Below are 20,246 nucleotides of genomic sequence, written 5' to 3' on the forward strand. Positions count from 1 at the left end.
AGAAGTTATGACAACAGTTTGGGAAGGGGGAGTGTGGGAGGCACTCAAGGTACTAGAGTTGCCACTGTAACTGGGTCTATGAGGACTCTACCTTCTGGTGTTCCAAAGCAAGATCATGGACCAAGTCCATGAGACTCACCACCTGGTCACACAGAGTACGTTTAGGATCCATAGGTGGAGAAAAAACAGGTTCCGATCCAGGGATCAAAAAACCAGGGTAAAGATAACAGGTACAGGGAAAAGGCTAAAGGGTACTTTACACGCTGCGACATCGCTAATGATATATCGTCGGGGGTCACATCGTTAGTGACGTACATCCGGCTCCGTTAGCGACATCGCAGCGTGTGACACCAAGGAGCGGCGTGCAACGATCGCAAAAACATCTAAAATCGTTGATCGTTGACACATCGCTCCTTTACCAAATATTAAAAAACACAAAAACCTGAGCTGAAACAATGAACAGTAAACATGCAACATTAAGCATGTGAATTGCAGCCTTAAGACTAGAAAAAAACAAAGAAAAATTGTATGAAAAATACCCTGACTATAAATAAATAAATTGCAAGTGCTTAATAACAGGGTACTTAGTGTATACATTTTTGCAAAAAGGTAAAAAGCTGTCTCACCTCATCACGGTGTACCCATCTGAGACAGTCCCTAACCTACTGAAGTTAAAAACATTATCAATACCTGACTTGTGTCATGTCAAAACTCCAATATGGATGGTGGCAAGTGGTCAGCTGTGTCCCAGATAAAATACACAGCAAAGTGAGACGCAATCAGTTGTTCAGTCTCAGTATTAGGAGGGCTGCACCCCCAACTTGCAATGAAGCAAGATAACATACAAAAAACACAAAAACCTGAGCTGAAACAATGATCAGTAAACATGCAACATTAAGCATGTGAATTGCAGCCTTAAGACTAGAAGACTAGCTTTTTACCTTTTTGCAAAAATGTATACACTGTCTCACAAAATGTATACACTAAGTATCCTGTTATTAAGCACTTGCAATTTATTTATTTATAGTCAGGGTATTTTTCATACAATTTTTCTTTGTTTTTTTCTAGTCTTAAGGCTGCAATTCACATGCTTAATGTTGCATGTTTACTGATCATTGTTTCAGCTCAGGTTTTTGTGTTTCTTGTATGTTATCTTGCTTCATTGCAAGTTGGGGGTGCAGCCCTCCTAATACTGAGACTGAACAACTGATTGCGTCTCACTTTGCTGTGTATTTTATCTGGGACACAGCTGACCACTTGCCACCATCCATATTGGAGTTTTGACATGACACAAGTCAGGTATTGATAATGTTTTTAACTTCAGTAGGTTAGGGACTGTCTCAGATGGGTACACCATGACGAGGTGAGACAGTGTATACATTTTTGCAAAAAGGTAAAAAGCTAAGTACCCTGTTATTAAGCACTTGCAATTTATTTATTTATAGTCAGGGTATTTTTCATACAATTTTTCTTTGTTTTCTTCTTTACCAAATATTGGTGGTGGTGCATGCCGCTGGTTGTTCGTCGTTCCTGCGGCGTCACACATCGCTATTTGTGACGCTGCAGGAACGACGAACATCTTACCTGCATCCACCGGCAATGAGGAAGTAAGGAGGTGGGCGGCATGTTCCGGCTGCTCATCTCTGCCCCCCTCTGCTATTGGGCGGCAGCTTAGTGACGCCGCAGTGACGTCGCTTTGATGCCGAACGCACTTACCCCTTGAAGGAGGGATTGTTCGGCGGTCACAGCGACGTCGCTGAAAAGGTATGTGCGTGTGATGCTGCCGTAGCGATAATATTCGCTACGGCAGCGATCACCAAATGGCGCACAAACGAAGGGGGCGGGTGCTATCGCGCACGACATCGCTAGCTATCGCTAGCGATGTTGCAGCGTGTAAAGTGGGCTTTAGAGTGAACAAGGGCAGTCCAGGTCCATAACAGAGAGCAAGATAAGCACAGGAGTACAGGTTCAAACAAAGTGTACAACTGACAGCAACTTGAGGAAAACTGCCCAGTTAATAAGCAGAGTAGTTCCTGGAAGTCGAAACACCTCAGTGATCCAATCCTTCCCAGAACCAGCATGTAGAATAACTCTGACATAGCCAGACGGACAACATAGTCACACCCAGGTACCAGATACTAAAACGTACATGCACATACTAAAAAGTCCAAGATGTCTGCGTGGAAGATTGTGACCGTTTCCATGAACATTCAGTTAGCAGAACTTACCTACGAGCTAACGTAGTGGATTTACTTTTGACTTTTTTTTTTTTTAAATGGGCCTGTGGTCTTTTACAGAGGTCATTAATGTCTTCCTTTGTATTCAGCTTTGACTAAATGAGCCATTAGAATAGTTAGACTTTTTTATAGAAATTGGGGGCAGAATTTAGGTTTACTACTTCCCATGACTGGGGGATGTATGTGTTTTTAAGAGACAAAATAAATGAGAGAAGCATTACTCGCCAGTCACAGCCCCTGCAGCTTCGGTGCTTATCTCCACCCTTTCTGTACTTGACTGCAGCCATAATGTGCCATATACAACATGTGAGCGCTGCATACAACCACTGTCCTCATAACAACGTGATACAACGCATGTGTAATATCGGGCTCGTCATCACAACAGCCAAATAGACTAAGAAGGGAGAATTGCACTAAACTGGTAGCTATAAAATGACAATGATTCAACAGGCGAGTACTGCTTGTTATTTATCATATTCTCCCTTAACCCTTTTTGTTTTTTCATTTTTGACAATTCAAGAAAATCACATTAAAAAATAATTTGCAATTCAAGTTTTACACTTTCTACAAAGTCAGAACTTCTTATGTCATTGTACTTTTCCTCTATTTTACTCTAAAATGCATGTGGCTATCAGGGATTGTGCCGGACATACGCCCCTAATAGTACTGTCTAACAGGCTTATTTATAATTTTTCAATATTTCCAAGCTTATATTATTGAAAAAGTAATCAAAGTGTTATTCTCGGCAGGTGACTGTATTAGGAGATCAGAGGGACTTCTGGCATCTTCATGCTTTGATTCATATGAACTTGGTGTGCCACAAGAATTATATGAAGAACATTGTGTTATCCCAGCTGTATGCTCAGTGCTTCACAAAAAGGATCTATCATTTGATCCTATTAAACAGGTCCTATCTTCTGATTCATCACAGGCTATAGAGGAAAATAAATGTCCTCACACAGAGGAAAAGCCATATCCATTTTCTGAATGTGAGAAATGCTATGCAGATGAATCAGCTCCTATTACACATCAGACAACTCACACAGGCGAGAAGCCATTTTCATGTTCAGAATGTGGGAAATGTTACACAAATAAATCAAAACTTGTTACACATCAGAGAACTCACACAGGGGAGAAGCCATTTTCATGTTCAGAATGTGGGAAATGTTACACAAAGAAATCAAATCTTGTTGCACATCAGACAACTCACACAGGCGAGAAGCCATTTTCATGTTCAGAATGTGGGAAATGTTACACAAATAAATCAAAACTTGTTACACATCAGAGAACTCACACAGGGGAGAAGCCATTTTCATGTTCAGAATGTGGGAAATGTTACACAAAGAAATCAAATCTTGTTGCACATCAGATAACTCACACAGGCGAGAAGCCATTTTCATGTTCAGAATGTGGGAAATGTTACACAAATAAATCAAAACTTGTTACACATCAGAGAACTCATACAGGTGAGAAGCCATTTTCATGTTCAGAATGTGGGAAATGTTACTCAGACAAATCAAATCTTGTTACACATCAGAGAACTCACACAGGGGAGAAGCCATTTTCATGTTCAGACTGTGGTAAAGATTTTAGTCACAGATATAGTTTTCATTTACATCAGAAAATTCACACAGGAGATAAGCCATTTTCATGTTCAGAATGTGGGAAATGTTACATAAAGAAATCAAATCTTGTTGCACATCAGAGAACTCACACAGGGGAGAAGCCATTTTCATGTTCAGAATGTGGGAAATGTTACACAAAGAAATCAAATCTTGTTGCACATCAGAGAACTCACACAGGGGAGAAGCCATTTTCATGTTCAGAATGTGGGAAATGTTACACAAAGAAATCAAATCTTGTTGCACATCAGAAAACTCACACAGGTGAGAAGCCATTTTCATGTTCAGAATGTGGGAAATGTTACACAAATAAATCAACTTTTGTTACACATCAGAGAATTCACACAGGCGAGAAGCAATGTTCATGTTCAGAATGTGGGAAATGTTTTGCAGAAAAATCAAACCTTGTTAGACATCAAAGAATTCATGAAGGAGAAAAGCCGTTTGCATGTTTAGACTGTAGAAAGTGTTTTAGCCACAAACATTATCTTATTACACATCAGAGAATACACACAGGCGTGAAGCCATTTTCCTGTTCAGAATGCGGGAAATGTTGCAGAAAGAAATCAAATCTTGTTGTACATCAGAGAACTCACACAGGTGAGAAGCCATTTTCATGTTCAGAATGTGGGAAATGTTACACAGACAAATCAGCTCTTGTTAAACATCAGATAATTCATACAGGGGAGAAGCCATTTTCATGTTCAGACTGTGGGAAAGATTTTAGTCACAGATATAGTCTTCATTTACATCAGAAAATTCACACAGGGGAGAAGCCATTTTCATGTTCAGAGTGTGGCCAAGGTTTTAATTGGATATCAAGTCTTCATTTACATCAAAGAACTCACACAGGCGAGAAGCCATTTTCATGTTCAGAGTGTGGTAAATGTTTTGCCGATAAATCAACTCTTGTTAAACATCAGAGAACTCACACAGGGGAGAAGCCATATTCATGTTCAGACTGTGGGAAACGTTTTGTGTGTAAATCACATTTGGTTAAACATCAAAAACGTCACATAGGGAAGAAGCCATATCTATGTTGAGATTGTGAGAAATGCTTTGCTTTCAAAACAACTCTTGTTAAACATTAAAGAGCTTACATATGTGAGAATCCATTTCATATCCAGAATTTAGAAAATGTTTTATTTGAAAGTTAAATTCTTTTTATCAGAAATTAAGACTTGTTACTCATAAAGGGGTGAAACTATATTTATGTTCTGAATTTGAGTAACATTTTTCCCCCCATTAAAAAAAAAAGTAAGAGCCAAAAAACTTGTAAAATATCATTTTTTTTAATCTTTTCTTCCCTGCAAAGCCTTTTCACCTTCCTGGCCAGGCAAAATTTTATTAATTCTGACTAGTGTCACTTCATGTCGTAACTCTGGAATGCTTCAACCTATCCTAGTGATTCTGCAAATGTTTTTTTTGGGACACATTGTACTTCTGTACTGCTCATGAGGTGGGCACAGGATTAGGCACTGCTCACTTGCCTGAAGGAGTGAACTGGACCGGCCGCTGAGTCTTTACTACCACCAACCCGGGGGGTAGTAATGTCGTGGATTCGGCCGGTATGGATGGATGGATGGATGGATGCAGTAGCAGCAGCCGATGAGGATACTTGCAGCAGCGGGTACCGTGGTGGATGGCCAGTGTGGATACTGGCAGCAGTGGCTATCGTGGTAGCAGGCCAGCATGGATGGTTATAGTAGCAGCAGCAGATTAAAAGTGCACTCTATAGGTTTACAATTTCTTGCTCAAATATTGTAATGTATTTTCCTTATTCTTCCTATTACCCATTTGTAATTCCTCTTTTAAAATAAAACTTTTGGAAATGAAAAAGTGCACTGAAACACAAACAGGAATCAGCAGCAAAATATAGCTCAGTAACAGCAGCACTGAAGACCTGAGAATTAGCAATGTAACTGTCTTGTTGCCCAGACACCTCCCTTAAGGGGAAGGTACCTAAAATACCTGAAGCCTCTCAGCCAACCTAAGAGGCACTTCTGGGTTAGGGCGTACTGGCCCTTTAAGAAGAAGGATGTGGCAGTGTTCACACCCTATGGGCGTTCAGAGGAAGCCTGTGCGCTATGTGTGGGCCCTGAGAGAGAGCAACATGGAGTGGGGATGGAGCCTCTGGGCAGCAGGGAAGGTGAGAGGGACGGGGGTGCCCACCAGGGAAGGTGGGGGCAGAATAGGGATGCTGGCATGGGTGTTACAACTTAATCTTAGTTGTAAATGTAGGTTCTTTTGATTTGTGGTTTATTAATTGAAAATATCAAACACTTGAAAAAATTTGAAAATTTAGCAAATTTCAAGCTTTGAATATTTATGTCCTATTATCAGATAGTAATACCAGATAGTAATACCACACAAAATAAATAACATTTACGTCATGTCTACTTTAGCATCATTTTTTTAAACATTTTTTCTTTCTTAGGAAATTATAAGTGTTAAAAGTTTATCAGCATTTTCTCATTCTTCCAGCAAAATTTACAAAACCATTTTTTAGGGACCACATCACATTTGAAATGACTTTAAGGGACCGATGTGACAGAAATACCCAAAAGTGACAATTTTAAAATGTAAAAGTTCTCAAAACCACAGTCAAGAAGTTTATTAAACCTTTAGGTGCTTCACATGAACTAAGGCAATCTGGAAAGAAACATTTAAAATTTTCACACAAAAATATTCCTTTAGCACCAACTTTTTCATTTTCACAAGGGTAACAGGAGAAAATGGACCATACAATTTATTGTGCAATTTCTCCTGGGTACAAGAATATCTCATATATGGTGGAAAACTACAGTTTTTGACGCATAGTAGGGCTCTGAAGGGAAGGAGCGCCATTTGAATTTAGGGATGCAAAACTGGCTGGGATAGTGGAGGCCATGTTGCGTTTTCAGAGCCTCTGATGTGCCTAAACAGTGGAAACCCCCGTTAAGTTGCTCGATTTTGGAAATTACACCTATTGGGCTGAGGAAATGAAAAAAATGACAGTTTTTTTCCATTAAAATGTTGCTTCGACCCCAAGTTTTTAACTCAAAAGAGGTACTAGAAGAATATAAATGGCACAATTTGTTCTGCAAATTCTACTATGTATGGCAATACCCCATATGTGGTCAAAAACTACTTTTGAGGCACAGTTCTAAGCTCAGAAGGGAAAGAGCACCATATTATAGTGTAAATGTTGGTGTTATGGTTTGCAAATGCTAGAACAGCAGAACACGTCTATAAGGGACCCCATTTTACAAACCATACTTCAAGGATGCAGTGATCATACTGACACCACAAAATATGTCACACAACTTTATACCATTGAGAACTGAAGAAAAAATAATTATAATCTTATATATTGCAAAATTTAGTTTTTGCCCCAGATTTTACATTTTTTCATGCAGAAATGGGTAAAAATGTCACCAAAATTGATTACACTTTCTGCTGACAACACCCTATCCTATACTGTTTAGCTACATGGAGAGAGTCAGAAGGGAAGGAGTGCTGTTTTACTCTTGGAGCACAAATTTTCATAAAATAGTTTGTGGACTCCATATACAGAGCCCCTAAGGGCCAGAAGAGCAGAATCGCCCTTCAATTGACCCCAATTTGGAACTTACACCCTTGTGGGAGAATTTATCTGTAGAGCTGGGCGAACCCACAAATATTTGGGTTTGGCCGGTCTAGATGGATTTTTTTCAAAAAAATCCTGTTTGGGACTGGACTTGAACTTAAACATCTGCCTGTATGCCAAACCCTATATAAGTCCATGGGGACCCAAACATTGTGCTGTAAAATGGTGGTAGAAAGGGCTAGGGGGATTAAAGCAGGAGCATTATTCTTACAGAGTATCCTGCACAGCTGTAACACCACTTCTGGGTCCGGTCATTAACCCTCATACATATTCAATGCTTCCCCTGCCCTCAAACTGGGAGGCCTGGGGTTATTGTCCCCCAAGTCTGAAATTAGCAGCCCTCAGTCCACCAAAATTGTTGCATCCATAGGATGCGACAATCCCGGCACTTTACCCTGCTCATCTCGATTGCCCTGGTTTGGTAGCAATCAGGGTAATATAAAAGGTTAATGACAGCTCACAACTGCCACTAAGCTCTAGATTAGTAATGGAAGGCGTCTATAAGACCCCTTCATTACTAATACTGTAAGTGAAAAGAAATAAACACAAACACCGAAAAAAATCCTAGCAGTGGCGGGGCCTCAGACACTACACACCAAGGTAATTGCTTTACTGCATTCATCAGTTTATATTAATTACAATAGTGGGCACTTTGATCACAGTCTGTTGCTATGAAATGATATATTTCTTGAATTTACTGGGTATTTCTCTGTTTATATTGATTGTTGGTGCCATCTAGTGGCCATGTTTGAAACAACTTTTATTGTTACTATTTACTATTTTTTACAATTATTGACTCATGTTTGAATCTTTGTGTATACCAGCAATTATATTTGGCAAATGTATATGCAATGCACTTTATATATACAGTATATGCACCTATTGTGTCATTGAGATTGTGTAATACTCTAGTTCTTTATATGGTGTATTTACATATCTCAATACAATAATGACATACAGTATATGTGATTGTGCTTTGTGATTTAATAGTATTTTGTATACTTACCTTGGTGTACTATCTCAGTTACTTGTCAGGTTCTTCATGTTTTCTGTAGCATCCCCTAAGTCTAATAATTTTTGTTTTTAAAATATTACAAATAAAATAATTATTTTTATATCCTTGTGTATAGCTTTATGTTTTAAGGGTTCTATTAAGATTCCCATATTTGTACAGTGAGTACAGTGAGGGAAATGAGTATTTGATCCCTTGCTGATTTTGTAAGTTTATCCACTGACAAAGACATGAACAGTCTATAATTTTAAGGGCAGGTTAATTTTAACAGTGATGAATAGAATATCCCCAACAAGTCCAGGAATTCACATTGTATAATTTTATTTTATTTTCTTTATTTTATTTTCCGCATTTTGCAGAGAGAAATAAGTATTTGAACCCCTACAAACCATTAAGAGTTCTGGCTCTTACAGACCACTTAGACCCTACTAATCAACTCTTCACATGCATTAACGACAGCTGTCTTAAATTGTCACCTGTATAAAAGACTCCTGGCCACAAACTCAATTAATCAGTCAAACTCTAACCTCTACAACATGGGCAAGACCAAAGAGCTTTCACTCAAAGAACTAAACAGGGGGAAGTTGTTAATAATCTCAAGGCAGCTCGGACCACTGTCACCAAGAAAACCATTGGTAGCACATTACACCGTAATGGATTAAAATCCTGCAGTGCCTGCAAAGCTGCACTGCTCAAAAAGGCCCATGTGCAGGCCCATCTGAGTTTTCCAATGAACACCTGGATGATTCTGAGAGTGATTGGGAGAAGGTGCTGTGTTCAGATGAGTTCTTTGGCATTAACTCCACTCGCCATGTTTTGGGGGAAGAGAAATGCTTCCTATGATCCAAAGAACACTATCCCCACTGTCAAGCATGGAGGTGGAAACATTGTGTTTTGTGGATGTTTCTCTGCTAAGGGCACATGACTACTTCACTGCATCAATGGAACAATGGATGGAGCCATATACCGTAAAATCCTGAGTGACAACCTCCTTCCCTCCACCAGGACATTATAAATGGGTCATGGCTGGGTCTTTCTGCATGAAAATGACCCAAAACATACAGCCAAGGCAACAAAGGAGTGGCTCAAAAAGAAGCACATTAAGGTCATGGAGTAGCCTAGCCAGTCTCCAGACCTTAATCCCATAGAAAACATGGAAGGAGCTGAAGCAGAAGGAGTGGACAAAAATTCCTCCTGACGTGCGTAATCCTTATCATCAACTACAAAAAACCTCTGAAAAAAGTGTGTAGGATAGGCACCAGGATAAAAGAATAAAGTTTATTGCACAAAAATACCAAAATAGTTTAAAAAAGGATGCTGGTTCTCTTATGCGTTTCAAGCGCAAAGTGCTCTCTTAGTCATAGATCAAAAAAGCTCTGACTGCTTGGGTTGTGCCACCAAGTATTAAGTCTTGTTTCCCAGAGCGATCATATACTTATTTCTCTCTGCAAAATGCAAATAAATTTATTTAAATTATAAAATGTGGATTTTCTGGATTTTATTTTGGATATTCTCTCACTGTTAAAATTAACCTAACCTTAAAATTATCGCCTGTTCATGTCTTTGTCACTGGGCAAACTTACAAAATCAGCAAGGGATCAAATACTTATTTCCCTCATTGTATTTCTTCAGAGCTAGTAGGTTGGGGAACGATCCCGATATTATATGACTAAAAAATATTGTGCTTAATTGACTTCGGTATAATGATGAATATACCTTTCCTGTGTTTGCAAATGCCAAGAAAATAAATTGAAGTAGAAGGAAGAGTTGAAGTAAATTTTAAATTGAGATCGTTGTTATGTAAATAATTGATGAAGTCTGGTACAGCCGCCATGTGTCCAGATCAGACAAAAAAGAGGTCATCCACATAGAGTCCGTACCCGATCACGTTGTCAAGATATCGTTGTGAAGAGATAGATTTGTTTGATTATAAATATTAATTTCTTTCCACCAAGCCATGCACAATATTGATAATGATGGGGAAAATGTTGAGCCCATAGGGGCGCCCTGAATCTTTAACCCCTTCAGCTCCCGGGCACTTTCCGTTTTTGCATTTTTGTTTTTTGCTCCCCTTCTTCCGAGAGCCGTAACTTTTTATTTTTCTGTCAATCTTGCCATATGAGGGCTTGTTTTTTGCAGGACGAGTTGTACTTTTAAATGAAACCATAGGTTTTACCATATAGTGTACTGGAAAACAGCAAAAAAATTCCAAGTGTGGAAAAACTGCAAATAAAGTGTGATCGCACAATAGTTTTTGGCATGTTTTATTCACCGTGTTCACTATATGGTAAAACTGATGTATCTGTGTGATGCCTCAGGTCGGTGCGAGTTTGTAGACACCAAACATGTATAGGTTTACTTGTATCTAAGGGGTTAAAAAAAAAATCACAAGTTTGTCCAATAAAAGTGGCGCACGCTTTGCGCCATTTTGCGAAACACGTAGCGTTGTCATTTTTCTGGATCCATGGCTCAGTAAAGGCTTATTTTTTGCGTCTCAAGCTGACATTTTTATTGGTACCATTTTTGCACAGATGCTACGTTTTGATCGCCTGTTATTGCATTTTGCGTAAAACATGCGGCAACCAAAAAACGTAATTTTGGTGTTTGGAATTTCTTTGCCACTACGCCGTTTACCAATCAGATTAATTGATTTTACATTTTGATAGATCGGGCATTTCTGAACGCGGCGATACCAAATATGTGTATATTTATTTATTTTTTAACCCTTTAATTTTTAATGGGGTGAAAGAGGGGTGATTTGAACTTTTAGGGTTTTTGTTTTTATTTTTTAAAACTTTTTTTTTACTTTTTATTTTTATTTTACTAGTCCCCCTAGGGGGCTATAGCGATAAGCAATCCGATCGCTCTGATCTATCTGCTGATCACAGCTACACAGCTGTAAATAGCAGATACAGTCACTTCCTATTTCATTCGGCTCCGGGCTGGGTGAAAACGAAAGTGAAACGTCATATGACCCTGTACTACCATGGCAACCACCGAAAGTCACGTGATCATGCACGTGACTTCCGATGAGATGCGGCGGTAAGTAAAAATCATGGCCGCGCGCATATAGATCTCGCTGCCAGGCTTTGGCAGCGAGATTTAAGGGGTTAAATGTTGCGAGTGGAAGCGATTCCACTCGCAACATGCAGGCACACATGTCAGCTGTTGAAAACAGCTGATATGTGTGCCGATCGCCGCCTGCCCGTGGCAGGGGGCGGGGCTTAACGTGACACGCTCCATGACGGATAGATCCGTCAAAGGTCGTGAAGGGGTTAAATAAAAAGCAGAATTAAACATGGAGAAAATGATGATTTACAAAATATTCTTGAATGATCATAATACACTTTTAATTAATTGGAGTATGAACTGTACACATTTTAGTAGTACTGTATGTCATAATGTTAAGGGTGGCTCAGTGGTTAGCACTGCAGTCTTGCAGCACTGGGGTCCTGGGTTCAAATCCCACCAAGGACAACAAGGAGTTTGCATATTCTCTCTGTGTTTGCGTGGTTTCCCCCATATACTCCGGTTTACTCCCACACTCCAAAGGCTAGGTTCACACTTCCGTTAAATTGCATCAGTCCCAATCCGCTGCTCTGGTAAACATCGGAATCCGTTTAGCGGATTCCATTGTTCCCATAGACTTGTATGAGTGGCGGATTGTGACTGATGATGCTGCGTTGCACCCTCCGCCCGACTGATCAGTCGTGGAACAACTGACCGCCGGGCGGAAGGAACGCAGCCTGTAACGTTTTTTTGAGCAGCGCAATCCGTAGGATTTCGAGCGCATGCTCACTCTGGCTCCCTGCACACGTAACCAGCATACACATCGGGTTACTAAGCAATGCGCTTTGGTTAGTTACCCAATATTTACCCTAGTTACGTGTGCAGGGAGCCAGCGCTAAGCGGTGTAAGCTGGTAACCAAGGTAAATATTGGGTAACCAAGTAAAGTGCTTTGCTTACCCGATATTTAGCATGGCTACACGTGTGCAAGGAGGCCGACACTTCCACGCTCGGCTCCGCCCCTTCCTGCACTCCGCATGTGCACACACACACACACACACACAACACACACCTGTCCCCAGCCATGCAGACCGCGGCACTGACGTCCTCAGCTCCACGGCCCCGCTCAGCTCCGCCCCCTCATGCTCCGCCCCCCCGTACACAACGGAGTCCAACAATAAATTCTCTTCTTTGTCATCCGTTGTACAACGCATCAGTCACATGCGTCAAGCAACGCATGTGACTGATGCAAAACAACGGAAAAGTGAACCTAGCCAAAGACATACAGATAGGGAATTTAGATTGTGAGCCCCAATTGGGACAGTGTTGCTGATGTAAGTAAAGCGCTGTGGAATATGTTGGCGCTATATAAAAATAAAGATTATTACTTTACTGGTGAGGAATAATGCTAATCAGAATGGAATGATGTCTATGCTTGGAAATATGGCTTTTTAACTATGTTTAAATAAAGAATTGAATTTTGTGCCTTAACAAATATTTTTCTCCATTTACTATATGTAAGGGCTCATAATATATAGAGAGCTAGGTGAGGGCTCATACTGTATGTGAGGGTTCATGCGGTAAATAAGGGGTTATGTGGGGTCTCATTGCTTGCAGAGGAGCTATGTGGGGGCTCGTACTATATTTTAGGGGTCTGTGTGAGGTTAGATACGGTATATAGAGGGACTACATGGGGGCTCATACTGTACTTAGCTATGTGGGGGCTCATACAGTATATAGAGACAATGTGCGGGCTCATACAGTAAATAAGTGGTTATGTGAGAATCTCTTAATGTACGAGAGGGCTATGTGAGGGCTCAATATTAAATTGGTTGTCTGGGCTAACGTGATAAACCTTCAGTCACTCTATGTGACGGGGTGCAGAAAGGGACAGGATACTGGCCTACTGTTACACACGTGGTCAAAATTGTTGGTACCCCTCGTTTAATGAAAGAAAAACCCACAATGGTCACAGAAATAACTTGAATCTTACAAAAGTAATAATGAATTAAAAATCTATGAAAATGAACAAATGAAAGTCACACAATGCTTTTCAACCATGCTTCCACAGAATTAAAAAAAAAACAACTCATGAAATAGGCCTGTACAGAAAAGATGGTACCCCTGAAAATAATGTGACAAAAGGGACATGTTAAATCAAGGTATGTCCACTAATTAGCATCACAGGTGTCTACAATTTTGTGTTCAGTCAGTGGGCTTGTGTATAGGGCTACAGATACTCACTCTGCTGTTTGGTGACATGGTGTGCAGCACACTCAACATGGAGCAGAGAAAGCAAAGGAAAGAGTTGTCTCATGAGATTAGAAAGCAAATTATAGACAAGCATGTTAAAAGTAAAGGTTATAAGACCATCTCCAACCAGCGTGATGTTCCTGTGATGACAGTTGCACATATTATTCAGAAATGTAAGATCCATGGGACTATAGCCAACCTCCCTGGATGTGACTGCAGGAGGAAAATTGATGACAAATCAAAGAGACGGATAATATGAATAGTAACAGAAGAGCCCAAGAAAACTCCTAAAGAGATTAAAGGTGAACTTCAAGCTCAAGGAACAGCTGTGTCAGATTGCACCATCTGTTGTTGTTTGAGCCAAAGTGGACTTCTTGGGAGACGATAACAGAGGACACCATGTTGAAAAAATAACATAAAAAAGCCTGACTGGAATTTGCCAAACTACATGTTGACAAGCCACAAAGTTTCTGGGAAAATGTCCTATAGACAGATGAGACAAAATTGAACTTTTTTGTCAAGGCACATCAGCTCTGTGTTCACAGACAGAAAAATGATGCATATCAAGAAAATAATACTTTCCTTACTGTGAAACATGGAGGAGGCTCAGTAATGTTCTGGGGCTGATTTGCTGCATCTGGCACAGGGTGTCTTGAATCTGTGCAGGGTACAATGAAATCTCAAGACTATCAAGGGATTCTAGAGAGAAATGTGCTGCCCAATGTCAGAAATCTTGGACTCAGTCACAGGTCATAGGTCTTACAACAGGATAATAAACCAAAACGCACAGTTAAAAACACCCAAGAATGGCTAAGAGGAAAACAATGGACTATTCTGAAGTGGCTTTCTATGAGCCCTGACCTAAATCCTATTGAAAATATTTGGAAAAAGTTGAAACATGCTGTCTGGAAAAGGCAGCCTTCAAACACGAGACAACTGGAGAAGTTTGCTCTTGAGGAGTGGGCCATAATACCTGTCGAGAGGTGCCGAAGTCTCCTTGACAGTTACAGGAATCATTTGATTGCAGTGATTGCCTCAAAAGGTTGTACCACCAAATATTAAGTTAAGGAGGAGCCATCATTTCTGTCCAGGCATATTTCATGAGTTTTATTTTTTTTAAAATTCTGCGGAAGCACGGTTGAAAAGCTATGTCTGACTTTCATTTGTCCATTTTCATAGATTTTTAATTTATTATTACTTTTTTTTTTAATACATCTTTTTTTTTATTTTTTATTTAAATTTTTAAACATAACAGAAAGGGAAGCAATAACTTGTTCAAAGAATTAGACAGTGTACATGAGATTGATATGCTCAACATTCGAGCAGTGTACCTTGCAGATTACTATAGTGGTAGTTACAACCTTTTTAATTTAAGCCATAAGAAAAAAAGGAAAAGAAGACATGTACACAAAGAAACAATGAACAATGAGTGAGAATGTGAACCACTCCACAATTATGCCTCTGTGATGGTATCAGCCACCGATTCCATATAATGCACATTAAGTAATTGCTGATGTCCCTAAAGCCCCTAATGTCCCCCCCAGGTCTTCCAGACAGTACCATTCCGTATGGCGAAAAGCACTGACTATTTTCAGAATTTCCTGAGGACTATAGTGGAACCCTATAAACTGTTTCCACAGCGGAAAAACTTTCCCTGCTGATTTTTCTTTGCTCCTTTCAGCTTCTAGCAATTCCAGCCCTAATAATTGTTTCATTTGAGATATTATTGATCCCATTGATGGAATATTTGGTTTAAGCCACTCGCTAAAAAGATTTCGTAAAGCCACAATTAAAAATGTGTGAATATTTCTAGGGATCTTCACTTTGTCTATCCCAAGTTGAGATTCAAATTCAGGGGGACGAAGCTGATGGAAGAGCAAAGCCTGTGGTGATTGTGGAAGTTTTGTTCCCCAACATGCCTGGATCTGTGTGCATGAGTTTAAAATAAGTCTCCCTCCATCTCTCACACAAGATGGATTTTCTCACCAGTCCCCAGCCTTGCAGTATTGTCTCCGCTATCTCCTCGTCTCCAGTCCACCTCTCCCATGTCCTGAACAGTTTTCTCTGTCTTGCTTTCAAAAATTTGTGTCTTATGTTACCATACAGTGAGGAAATGCTCACCATCTGGGTGCATTGGCCAATAATTTCATCTAGGGCATGAGAGGTAGCTTTCTTTTCTAACTGTCTGAGTCTGGATTGACAGAAAGACCGGAGCTGCAGGACCTGCATGAAATGCTTACTATGTATCTGGAATTTGACCATGATTTCTTGTGGAGACATACATTTTTTATCCTCTAAACTCATAATACTCCCCGCCTTTACTAAATGGTCACTTGTCTGTCCAATTACCGTCCTGATCTCTGCTCCCTGGGGGAATTCGGGGTGGCCAAATATTGGCATATGTTTAGAGATCAAGAAGGGGAGTTGGAAAGCTTTCCTTACTATTTTCCAGCACATTATAGTGTCCCTTAGTAGAAAGGAGGATTTTACCGACTGTGGCAGTTTGGCTTGTTTAGTGTGGATAAGAGCGGTTAGGTCCCAAGGGGTGGCTAACTGTCGTTCTAGATGTGTGTTTGAGTAACAACTCGTGTCGTGCATCCAATCCACCACATGCCTGAACAAAGAGGCGATATTGTAAGCTTGTATGTTTGGGAAATTAACCCCTCCTTCATTTCTTAATAGCATCAATTTTTCTACAGCGATTCTGGGTCTTTTACCTGTCCAAATAAAGTGTGTAAAGGCCTTCTTCAATTTGTTTATGTCTGAGTGTTTTAAAATCAGGGGTAGGGTTTGCAAGGGGTATAGGAGTCTGGCAAAGCTAATAATTTTGATCAAATGACATCTACCCAGAAGGGATATTGGTAAGTGATGCCACCTTTGCAATTCCTCCAATATTTTACCTATCAGGGGAGTATAGTTTAGTGAGTATAATTGATCTGGTCGCCTCTCTATCTTTATACCCAAATACGATATATGTGACTTTGAGACACGGAGCTCCAAACCCTGCTTCCTCCAGTGCTCCAGGGGTGTTTTTTCTCCTAGTTCTAAAAGTTCGCTTTTGTTAATATTGATCTTGTAGCCCGAGTATTCCCCAAATTTATGAATAAAATCAAAAATATCTCTTAACTGTGCTAGTGGTTGTGACAGGAACAATATGACATCATCTGCAAAAAGAGCAATTTTGACTATATCCTTGCCTTCTTTAATTCCATCAAATAGATCAGTCTCCTCCACATATCTAGCAAAGGGTTCCATGGCCAGGTTATATAGCAATGGTGACATTGGACAGCCCTGTCTGGTCCCTTTGTGTAGGTGAAAAGGAGCAGAGAGGAATCCAGGAGTATGTATTCTGGCTGTAAGGGCTTTTGTATACCCCGTCCAAGTATGTTCTAAATTTGCCTTTTAAATTGAAAGTGTCCAGCGTCGCCCCCAACCATTCCCAACTGACATTATCAAATGCTTTCTCTGCATCTAGAGTTAGGACAGCTGGTCTGTCACCTGAGTGTTGCTGTCTTCCCACCACATCCAACACTGTCAAAACTTTCCTTATGTTCTTAACTGCAGCCCTCCCTTTAACAAACCCCACCTGAGCCGGTTTCACCAACTGAGGAAGCACCCCTGCCAAACACTCAGCCATTATTTTAGACATAATTTTTTGGTCTAGGTCAATTAGTGAAATAGATCTATAGGAGCCTGCCTCTAGGGGGTCCTTTCCTTGTTTCGGTATTACTTTGATGTACGTCTCTTTGGATCTGACTGGAATGTCCCCCGTTGTCAAAATGTTGTTGTAATAAGTAGTCAATGTCAGGGAAATCTGTTCTTTAAGTGCCTTATAAAACTCCCCACTATACCTATCAGGACCGGGTGCCTTCCCATTCTGAAGATGACTAATAGTTTGCTTTACATCCTCTTCCTTAATATCCGCATTAATTACATCCAACTGCTCCTGTGTAAGTTTTGGGAGAGATAAATGTTGGAGGAAGGATCTGCCCTCTGTTATGTTGGTGTGTGAGGATTTATATAGGTCTTTATAAAAGTCTTGTAGTATGGCATTTATGTTTTTGGGATCGGAAGTTACCTTTCCTTGTTTATCTTTTATTCTGACTATGGGAGATGCTTGAGAGTGCCCCTTCGCTAATCTCGCCAATAATTTACCCGCCTTGTTACCATATCTGAGTAATTCAACTTCTTGTCTAGTTCGATACATCTGCTCCCTTCTGTCTAACCCCATCTCAAACTCTTGTTTGACCAGTTTCCAATGTTCTCTATTTTGAGCTGAAGGTTTCTGCAAGAACTCCGTGTAAGCATGTGTGAGTTTTGCACTCGATTCGGAATACCCATCCTTTACCTTTTTCTTGAGGGAAGAGACATACATTAAAATTCTGCCTTTTAGCACAGTCTTTGCCATATTCCAAAATAGAGCAGTTTAATCTATGTGTTCTCTGTTGTCAAATATAAACTCCTCCCACCAGCAGCGCAATTTGTCATTAAATCCCTCATCCTTCGTAAGGAAGGCTGGAAACCTCCATATAAAGTCTGTCCCCCTGACCACCTTGTCAGTCAGTTCCATACCCACTGGGGCATGGTCTGATATGACCAAATCATATATTTCAACCGATTTCAGTCTATTCAATAAACTCTCAGAGGTAAAAAGAGAATCGATCCTTGACCAGGATTGGTGGACATGGGAAAAATGAGTACATTCTCTAGCGTCAGGATGTAGCCAGCACCAGACATCCCTCAACCCAGTCTGGTTAAGAAGAGAAGGGAGTGCATTTTCTTCTCTATGAGGGGCCCTGCTCTGGCTCCTTCTGTCCTCATCTATTTTATGTACTGTGTTAAAGTCACCACCGGTGATTATCAGAGGTGAATTGTCAAGAATAATCTTCCTTTCTATATCTTCAAAGAAGGATTTATTTGAACTATTAGGACTATAGATGTTTTGTATATAATAGGTTTCTCCCCCATGATCTATAGTGACCCGGACCCATCTCCCCTGGTGGTCACACTCCTGGGACAATAGCTGAAAAGCAAAATTCCGGTGGAATAAGATCACTACCCCTGCATGTCTCCCCTGTGCTGCCGAACCCACAACAGTCCCAACCCAGAATCTTTTAAGTCTGAAAAATCCTCTTCTCCCAAATGAGTTTCCTGAAGAAGGACAATATCTGGGGAGAATCGTTTGAGGTGTCTCAATACCTTAGATCTTTTATTCGGGGACCTCAGGCCTTTTACATTCCAGGAAATGATAATCATAAGGGTCCCTGTGGAATCTATTTACTGCCTTTTACTGGTCGCTTGTGGAGGTGTTGCACAGCACTCTGAGTCTCTCAGTGACTCTTAGGCTAGGTTCACACACTGCGTTTTTTTGACGCTGCGTTTTTGTGCGTTTTTTGCGACAAAAACCGCACAAAAATGCACCCGCGTCAAAAAAACGTGGCAAAAACGCGCGCGTTTTGCCGCGATTTGGTGCGTTTTTTGCTGCGTTTTGCTGCGTCTTTATGCATTTTTTATCAGTGAACAAGAAAAAAAAAGGTCTGATGTAATTTCCTTCTTCAATATGTTCTTCATTCTCCACTAATGTATGCAGGAGAGCAGACAGCTGCAGAACTACAAGGCTCAGCATACTCCATCCAATAGTGCATGCAGGAGAGCAGACAGCAGCTGCAGAACTACAAGGCTCAGCATGCTCCATCCAGGACTGTATGCTGGAGGGAGAGTCAGGGGGAGCAGACCTACAAGGCTTAGCATCCTCCATCCAATAGTGTATGCAGGAGAGCAGACAGCAGCTGTCGAACTACATGGCTCAGCATCCTCCTTCCAGGACTGTATGCAGGATTTCTTTGCCCCCCACAAAAAAAAAATGACGTGGGCTTCGCCATATTTTTGTATGCTAGCCGGGTACAGCAGGCAGGTACGGGCTGCCCCCAACCCCCAGCTGCCTATTTGTACCCGGCTGGGAACCAAAAATATAGAGAAGCCCTTTTTTTTTTAATTATTTCATGAATTTCATGAAATAATTTAAAAAAAAAATAACGTGAGCTTCGCCTAATTTTTGTGTCCAGCCGGGTACAACTAGGCAGCTGGGGATTGGAATCCACAGTGCAGGGTGCCCATGCTTTCTGTGCACCCCCGCTGTGAATTGCAGTCCCGCAGCCACCCCAGAAAATGGCGCTTTCATAGAAGCGCCATCTTCTGGCGCTGTATCCAACTCTTCCAGCTGCCCTGATGCCGGGTGGCTCGCTGGGTAATAATGGGGTTAGGGCTAGCTGTATAGCTGGCCCTAAGCCCGAAATTCATGGTGTCACGCCAATATTAGACATGGCCACCATGAGTTTCTAGTAAAGATAAAAAAAAAACACAACACACAGAAAAATATTTTTATTAGAAATAAAACACAACACAATTAGTGACTCCATCTTTATTGAAATAAAGAAGCCCCCTCCGCAGTAATCCTGGGTCAAGGGTCCCGCGCCGTCCAATCCGG

The 20,246-nt window shown here is 40.7% G+C and overlaps 1 protein-coding gene across 1 annotated transcript in view; it reads left to right on the forward strand.

Moving 5' to 3' along the window:
• LOC142313004 (uncharacterized) overlaps positions 1-20,246 on the forward strand; it is an 80,780-nt gene that overhangs the window by 15,206 nt on the left and 45,328 nt on the right. Inside the window, 1 exon segment of the mRNA XM_075351990.1 lies at positions 2,987-4,897. Coding sequence (XP_075208105.1) covers positions 2,987-4,897 — 1,911 coding nt within the window.

The sequence above is a fragment of the Anomaloglossus baeobatrachus genome, chromosome 5 (genome assembly GCF_048569485.1).
Source record: "Anomaloglossus baeobatrachus isolate aAnoBae1 chromosome 5, aAnoBae1.hap1, whole genome shotgun sequence".
NCBI lineage: Eukaryota > Metazoa > Chordata > Amphibia > Anura > Aromobatidae > Anomaloglossus > Anomaloglossus baeobatrachus.